This window comes from Tigriopus californicus, chromosome 2 (assembly GCF_007210705.1).
Source record: "Tigriopus californicus strain San Diego chromosome 2, Tcal_SD_v2.1, whole genome shotgun sequence".
NCBI lineage: Eukaryota > Metazoa > Arthropoda > Copepoda > Harpacticoida > Harpacticidae > Tigriopus > Tigriopus californicus.
Window position 1 is genome coordinate 8,829,272 of NC_081441.1, and position 8,669 is coordinate 8,837,940.

Sequence of the window (8,669 nt, forward strand, 5' to 3'; positions counted from 1 at the left end):
CAAGCACGCTTTTTCTGGCCTACAAACTCATTTCACATCCAGCAACTCTGTGCTAGAGATAATGGGAAGAGCGAAAGAGGAACTTGACGAGGAAAGAGAGAGAAAGAGTGAAGCGGTCGATAGGCCTGCCCTTCCTTCCTTGAATGATTTCCTGCCAGGTTTGGTAATTCTGTAGTTTCATTCCATGCCTTGGTAGTGTTGGAGTGCATTTTGAGTACCAACCCAACATTTAATCACAATCGTTAGGTTTCGTTATTTTGTTCTCTTGGTACTTCAGAAGTGAGTGTATGAGACCTTGATCCGTGGGATCACGTTAGGGCTTATCGATATCTCTTAGGGGATGTTTGACCACAAGTTACGAGTGTGTCTGTCGCGTTTGTTACTCTTCACCCAAAGGTTTATTTAGATTGACGAAGTTCATTCAACGCCAAGGTAAGATACTGAGTTGTCGGGATGTGTCTATGTCTGATTTTTTGTCCATTGAAGTATTCTAAGAATGCAATGGAACTTGGCCTTGGCCCAACATTGTACAATAACTTGGACCCTGATGAAGCTCGTTTAAGCTCATTATCAGGTCAGGCTAAGTGTTTCTTGGTAGTGTTGTTCATTGAAAAGACCCTCGAATGACATGGAAAGCGTACTTTTGTTCGGTGTGAAGATCATTTAAGGCTTCGTTTTTGAAGCAATAATTGGAGCCAAAATTGTAGACAAGGTTGCCGTGGATGAGAACAAGATCTTTGGCCTTTTGAGTTCTTCTGAGAAGTACAATCTTCTCTAGAAAGAGGATTTGAGCTCGAAGGTTCAGTTCCATCGGTCATGTCAGACAATGTAGAATAGCTAATGGATTAATGATCAATAATGCAACGGTCTAGCAACTTCGAAACGATTATTATGTCGGAGTAAGAACACACCATTTTGGGTTTTCACGACAGAGGACGTGATAACGGAATCCTTGGATTAAGTATTCATCTCAGCATGATACGACCCACCCTCCCATAAATTTTGGGTCTTTATTTATCAGGTATTTGCATTCATAAATATTATCATTGAAGATAAGCTTGCCATTCATAGTTTTCCTCAAGTATTTACAAAACTTGGTCGTCCTTACTGTGCAACGCAACTCAATCGCATTTTTGAAAATCTGCCATGAGAAAAATGCGGAACAAAGGTAACAAAAAATGTGATTTTATGGTTTAAGTCGCGGTGAGTTCTATCCCGCGTACTAACGGGTTGCTCAGCGGTTTTTGTTGGGCATCTGTCTTTGCCTGATCCTGGACATTATTTCATTGACTGTAAGAATTAGGGTAGCTTGAACCATTGCGACAATCTTGATGCATTAGTATGATTGACTCCAGCCAATGAGGAATCATCCTAGTGAGCCAATTTTAAACCAACTATTAGTAGTGATTGAGAGCTTAGGTGCTAAATTTTATGGCGATCAAATCACAATTTCAATATTTCTACTGCCGTTGTCCAGCTCGGAGAATAGTGTTATAGCTCAAATGGACAATTTTTCGTTTAACTCTCCATAGTACAAAACATAGTAGTTTTCCTTGTTCCACAAAAACGAAAGCCCTGATCATCTTGAATTTTGCACACTTCTTTTAACATATATCTATGCGATAATTCAAAACGGTAATCATAAGCTATTTTTACCTGTGATGATACACAAGCCAAAGAATTTGTGTAGTTTTGTCTACCTTGCCTCACTCAAAAAAACCGTTAAACTCCTCCAAACCGTTCCTAACTTTAGATGCAATTTGGGACAGCAACTCGTTCACAATTGGAATCGAGTCACAAAAATCCCCTCGGATGTATGAATCAAAGAGATGGTAAAAATATATATATGCCATTACAAGATCTGACCTTGAATGATATGTCAGTCGGCTTATTCTAGCCCAAAACTTCAATTGAGAAGGTATCGTGGTAGGGAACAATCGTGACCATGTAAACCTGTGAATCTACCAATAGCCCAATGCCAAATCTGTCCCAATAAAGAATAATAATATTCGAAAATCAGGTTTCATATATATAAAATTGAGGAAATGCGGAACATATTTGGAACAAAGCTTTTAATATCTTTATCGAAATTCTGAGATTGAAAAAAATGAATTTTGACTAATAAGCCATATTTTTAAAGTTCTTCAATGAATAAGGATTTGGATTTGTAACACACATCCCAAGAGGAAAGTCTGACTAAAAGATGAACAGGTACCAAAAAGTAGCGAAAAGGTTGAGATAAAAATATGACATCCTCAAATGTGATTATTTTCAAACATTAAAGAAGATATTTCTAAACAACAGAAGAGCAAGTGTCTCATTTATATAATAGCATCTTTTCCATCTTATTTTGACACAATCCGGATTTTCATGTACCTCAATTTTTTGGATATCTGATCCTAATCTGTGGCTTCCTGGGTTCTACCAATCGCTTTGAGCCCCAATTTCGGCCCACTTCCTTATTAACTTCACTGGTTACTAAGCCTTAGTACAAATAGTGAGCCAAGTACGGCCCCAAAAAGAGGAAATCATAACGCTATATTAAGCTATGCATTTCTTGGAAACTCTAGCTTGTGTTTGAACAGGATGGAGTGACACCTCTATTTCTGACGAATTCCATCCCACTTTACTTCCGCCTGTCTTTTCCAGTTGACTCATTCCATTGATTTGAACACGTACAGCCAAGTTACGAACCTGACCAACGCATGCATTCAAAATTCCTTTATTGACTCGTCATTTTCGCCGAAACATTTAAGATGTTCCAAATTCTATCTTACCGAAGTTCAACTTGCTCAAACAATGATATCGTAGCCATGATAATAAAGTTTTTTTTCCTCCCGAAAAGGTGCCCAATATTTGCCATTTCCCGAACATGTACAGGTACCTATAATTCAATCCAACTGTTTCTGGTGCGCTCAAGAGAAGAGCTATTACCATAGTTTGAAACTGAACCTGTGATTGGTTCTTGCGTTTGGACTTGGATTACTCGTCCAATATTGCCACAACGAGGAATGCAAATTGTTTACCTTGGAACGAGGCTGGAGGGAGGGCCTCGGTCGTTTTCTCCTGGCCTCGCATCTTGTTGCTGGAAACGATCCAATTAGACGGATTTTGACATCCAATACTAACGCTTTAGTGACAGACATTCACCAGGAGACACCTTGTGTAAGCACATTCAATGAATATTGACTCAACCGAGCCATAATCCCACTTTGTACTTGGTCGCCATTGGTGACACCAATACATGGCTTCAGCTTAAAGAAAGATAACAGAGACAAGGCTCATTTGGACGTGATAAAGTCTGCAACCACGACCTTTGGCCTCTTCTCACCACGGAACCAGGTCTTTTGAAGGAAATCGTCACTCATAAACACTTCAAGCTCATTTTTCAGTTCAATGAAGTTTTCGGTGTCACTTGATGTGACCCCCTATCTCGGTAAGAATAACATTTGCACTAATTCCTTGTGGAAAATGGAACTGGGGAAGATGTTTTGCACCACGATATGATTACAGTAGTTCGAGTAAATCTGTCTCAAAGTCACCTTAGAATGTATAATGCATGTGGGGGTGCATTTTGTCCACAATTAGAGTGCGAAACCGTACCAACGTATTTTTGTATCTAGAGAATTGAGGTCAAAGTTAATGACTTTTTGGTGCAAATGTCAAGAGCGTGACTGAGATTTGAAACAAAATACAATAACGTAGTTTCCTTCGGAGTCTAATGATGAGCATCACTTCTTATTTCCTCATAAGAGATAACCTCGATATTCAGAAACTGCTTCAAATATGAAGATTACAGATTCAAAGCATTAAAAAACATTACAATGACAATACGATCTATTGGTAACCTACAACTCAATATCGGATATTATGCGAACTAAAAAGAGAAAAATGTTATTCCTCTGAAGAAGAAGAATACAAAACTGCGATTAACCAGTCAATTGTCTACAACACTAAAGACTCACATCATGGCCTCATTGCAGGTAGATTACACGATCTTTTTTAATGAGAACAGATTGTTCCCAGCGCTAAAAATTGTGCCATTGGAGTGGATCCTGTCTATGATTTGTAACTAGGTTTCTATCACCTGTTGGGCTGGAACTCAGACGTACGTCCTTTGATGGTGCTAGCAATATGAAGGTTTTCGTGATCCTTTTCACCTGCTTAAAAATGCTAGCTCAATAAAACTTGTACTAGGAATTAAGATTAGTTACTGCTGAGGCTGTGGAAATTTTGAAATACTGCCCTTTTTTTAGGTCCAACTGAAGTAAGTAAAATGGATACGCGTTTTTCCCATCCTCCATCAATTAAAATTGCTAGAATGTTGTCAAATATGTCAAAATACGCACAAACATTGAAAATTTAGTTGCTCATTCGCTGACATGATGTGATCTTTAGCAATGTCAGTCAAGTAATGAGATTTATGAGCGTTTATCGAGGGACGCCTCTGGCCTTAAATCTCTGAGTGTTGCTTTTAAACGCCATACAAAAAGAGGAAGTAAAATGCACAAAAAGAGAACAAACGCGGTGCTTCCTGTGCATTAAAAGAATGATCCACTTCCTGATTGAGAAGCGAGTTCTTTGGTAAGCCTTAAGTGTTTCTTTTGAGTATAAAATGATGTGAGACCCATTAAGGAGCCAGTTGATTATAATGGAGCTCAAATTTTGAGCCCACCTTTTTCTTTGTCCATGCTTTTAACAATCATGCAAGGTCAGGTCAGACTCTCATTGGGAGTGTTGTAATATTGAAGAGTTGATATTCAATATTCGCCATGTCTAGTCGAAAAATCGGATATTTCTCCGAAAATGATAGTATCTTTGCCCATTTTTTCATTCCATGTTTTTACTGTTTTAGTATGTTGAATGGGAAAGAAAACATGCATGTTATGCAATAAATAGGCAGCATTTTAGGATTGATCACCCTGTGCGAGAATATAAAAAGGACCTATTGTCCAATCATGAAACATTAGATGAGGATGAACATAGTGAGCTATTACCTGTTAATGTTTTGCTTATTGGTCACATATGCAACATAATTCAAATCCTCAAACATTTTTGCAAAAGTATAAAGCCACTTCGTTTAATTAAGAGTTCCTTGAGAGGAGAGGGAAAAAAAATCAATAACCCCTTTTTCGCCTACTCATGTCGTCGAATCCATCTCCAGTATATTTTTTTGACATCGTTCACCATGTTTTGGCTGAACTCGCCCTAATTACCGTATTTGACGGCTTTATGACAAAGTGAACGTTAGTTTCCTATTTGCACAACTAGAGTTGAGTGTGTACACTTCATGAAATGGAGGGGCCGTAAAGCACAAAAGATTTACATCGAGGTGTTTTCTCTTTCGTGTGTATTGTGAGATCCCACCATTGTGTTGCTAAAACGGAGATTTCCGAGGAGATTTTGAGATTGCTGAAAGGGTGTTTTTCTCTCTGTTTCAGTTGAAAAATGGCGACCAATGGGAGGAAGCAAAGTTCACCCGGGATCGATGAGATTCGGCAGCTGTTTTTGGCCGTGAAACATTCCGAAAAGGACATCGATGCCGTGGAGAAGCGCCTCCAGAACAGCCAAATCCGGAATATCAAGACCAAGTCGTACAAATTTCGCGAAGAGGAGGTGTCCAAGAGTCATTTTATTGACAAGCTCAACGAGTTCATCCGGGATGAACTCATCACCAGTGCCAACAAAGCCACCGTTCTGGCAATGGGAGAATCCGAACGAACCATGGAGGAAGTTCTTCCCAGAGAGGATCGATTTGGCTATTTGGCCGCTGTGGATATCAAGGGACGAATGGATTATGTACTGATTGTGGTGGAGTCCACTTATGACGTGAAACCCACACTCTGTAGTTGCTGTTTACCCTCCAGGCAGAGGTAAGCAAGCCTTTGCCGATCATCACATCTAGATGATAAGACTTGGAACAAGGAACTTTTTTTTTCTTTAAAGTCCGTAGAAAACCGGACACTGGTGCATTCTCATGATGTAATATGGATATTAATACCCTTAATGTGACCAAAATCACCTTGTGGTTGCAACACGCGCACTCTAGTGTTCCATTTACTATGTGACATGGGAGGTGAATTGTGAAGTGTTAGAGTATGATTTTGAAAGACTTTTGGAGTTTTTTTTTCAACCTTTTTTCAGGTTTGTCGACGGGTCATGTCAATATTTGATGATATCAACTCGTTAGGAAACCAAATATTTTAATTGTCCTTAACTTTTTTTTAAGTGTATAGACTTTGATATGACACATTTTATACCAAAAGATGTGCTTTGCAAACATAACTGAAGACGATACTCTTGCTTCACATGATTGTTGTATACTGCTTGAGCTCAAGTTTCAACCTATTTAAAATTCAATAGAGTTATGATTATGTTATGAAAAAAATGAGCACATCAATCAAACATTGCCTGAGCAAAATGTTCTGATCTAAATGTCATAGGAACCCATACCAGCTACTGAGAATGACCTTAAAAAATAACAGCAAAAGAGAAGGGAAACAAAAAAAAGATCTTTACACCCTTTCAAAGTATTACCTTGGCTGATTTTACCTCTTCACGAAACACGGGACATTTTGATCACTTTTAGGCCGAGTCTAAGCCATTCTAAAGTCATTGCCACTTAATGGTCTCAAAATCATGAAAGAATATCTCTTATAATGTATGAGTAATAACATGGTAAATTGAACCACCTGTAACTTAGGATTAGACCAGTGTCCATAAGTTTTATTGTGACATGATAATTGTTTTAGCACAATTCCAAAGCAATTCTATATTGGATAAAGATGCAGGGTGCTCTAATTGATCGACGAATTTGACATTATTTTCAAGCAATGAAGACTGATGATCGAAACGCTTTCACTTCTCAAAGAAAATCATAATAAAAATTCCCTTCAAATTTTAATTGAAATTTATTTGAATTTCATGTTCATTTGTTGGGCAAATAAAGCGAGAATTTCTTTTCCATAACATGGCCGCTATAACATCACCAAAACATTTTCAAATGTGAAAATGTTGCAAGTGCACAAAATCTGGATCTGTGTTATAGATCCATCGCAATTTGCCCAAAATAAGAATAAAGAAATGATCGTTTTGTAACATTTAAAAAAGTAAATTCCATCGGTTAAATAGTTCTGACTCCAAATAAAATTTCTTTGACCACAAAAATTATTAATTACTTGGAAAATTTATTGCAATCACGTAATTTTAATTTCAATTACAATTGCGTCACAAGTTTGCTAATGTTTTTTTGAAACCAGAACGATCATCAAATTTGTCTTGGCGTTCAAGGTGATATGTATGAAGAGTAATGTTAATTGCAAATCTAATTGTCGTTTTTCGTTAGATTCTTCCAAAACATAAAGTAATAAGATCAGTCTTTGTTTGCCCAACAGGTTACGCATCTAAAAGTAACATGTAGGAATTTTAGACTAGGTTTTACCACGTACAACTAAATGATTTAGTTGTACTTACTTTTGCCAATTGATTGCCAACTTCTTCCAACAAAAAAATGTTTTGTTGAGACCTAAGAGAAACTTAGCTTGAAAATTTGAATTGAGTTCCCAGTAACTTTTGAATCACTCAACCTCTCTTATAATATTTCAGACAAATCAAGAAGGATTATGAGAACGCTATCATGATCAATCACATGCGAAACAAGATTTTCGAGGAACTCAAAATTGAAGGCCTAACCACCAGAGGGCAGCACCACAAAAAGGATCGTTTCCGGACGCGAACCTCCAAAGATGAGACGGCCAATGCGCTTATTGAAGAGGAAACTCGGGACCAAAATCGAAATACCAAGAAACAAGAGCAGACTGAAGAACTGTAGATTAACCCGCGAAATGATCACTCATGCTGGCCAGCCGTCATCGCGCTCGACTCACTCAAGGAAAATGTTTTTTAAAGATTGTCACAGCTTTTAAGCTATGTGACTTATGTCTTCATATTGATACCGTGTATCATCATCACCACTCTTACTTGTATAGCCTTGATCTGATCATCTTTCAGGATCATACTCAAGATCAACTTGGCTTTTTCTTTCTACTCACCCATGCCCCACCTCCATTCATTCTGACCAGTATTCTATGTACATCTACATCATGCGATGTCTTTTCAGTTTCAGACTCATATAATCGGAAGAGACCTTTTGTAAGTTGAGTGTTGGTTCCTTTTTATGGCCTTCGCCGTCATCCATGTAATGAATGTTATCTAAGTGAAGCATGTTTGATAACCGTGCGCTGGATATTTCCTCAAGTCACCTGCATTGTCAACTAATGATATACCCGACCAAGACATGTTGACCATATGTGTACGAAATATACTCGCATGGCACAGTAATCTATTTCTTACCTTGAACCTGACCGTTACCATTGTGGTGCTTGAAAACGAACCGTAAATGAAGAAAGGTTGAATAGGCTTAGTGCGAACAGATTTTCCAATGTAAGTCAGTACTTTTTTTCCATTCAAATGATTAGATGTTGATCGAAATATTTAGATTTGACACGTTGATAGACATATCCTTTATGAGTATATTGTGCTTTAAATGTCATCAATATCTGACGAGTTGCTCTGAAATTATTGGATCCTGCTCAGGCCTTCTGGTGCCAATTTATGGTTATCACTAGAGCTTGAACTGTTATCGCAAAAAAGTAAGGCGTTACCCATAT

At 38.0% G+C, this 8,669-nt stretch overlaps 1 protein-coding gene across 2 annotated transcripts; it reads left to right on the forward strand.

The window, feature by feature from the left end:
- The first annotated feature begins 73 nt into the window (after window positions 1-73).
- LOC131893536 (uncharacterized) lies at window positions 74-8,340 on the forward strand. 2 transcript variants are annotated; one of them, XM_059243592.1, is made up of 3 exons: window positions 74-158; window positions 5,442-5,873; window positions 7,606-8,340. In XM_059243592.1, the coding sequence occupies exons 2-3, from the start codon at window positions 5,449-5,451 to the stop codon at window positions 7,829-7,831; spliced, it is 651 nt and encodes a 216-aa protein (XP_059099575.1). In that variant the 5' UTR covers window positions 74-158; window positions 5,442-5,448; the 3' UTR covers window positions 7,832-8,340. The 2 variants fall into 2 exon arrangements, with proteins under 2 accessions (XP_059099575.1, XP_059099574.1); XM_059243591.1 differs by lacking the exon at window positions 74-158 and adding an exon at window positions 169-432.
- Window positions 8,341-8,669: the final 329 nt, after the last annotated feature.

What these genes read in the sequence shown, in the direction of transcription:
- LOC131893536 (XM_059243592.1), top strand. Translation starts at nt 5,449, where the DNA reads ATGGCGACCAATGGGAGGAAGCAAAGTTCACCCGGGATCGATGAGATT. An exon ending in TGTTTACCCTCCAGGCAGAG is followed by an intron (nt 5,874 to 7,605) that starts GTAAGCAAGCCT and finishes ATAATATTTCAG; the next exon opens with ACAAATCAAGAAGGATTATG.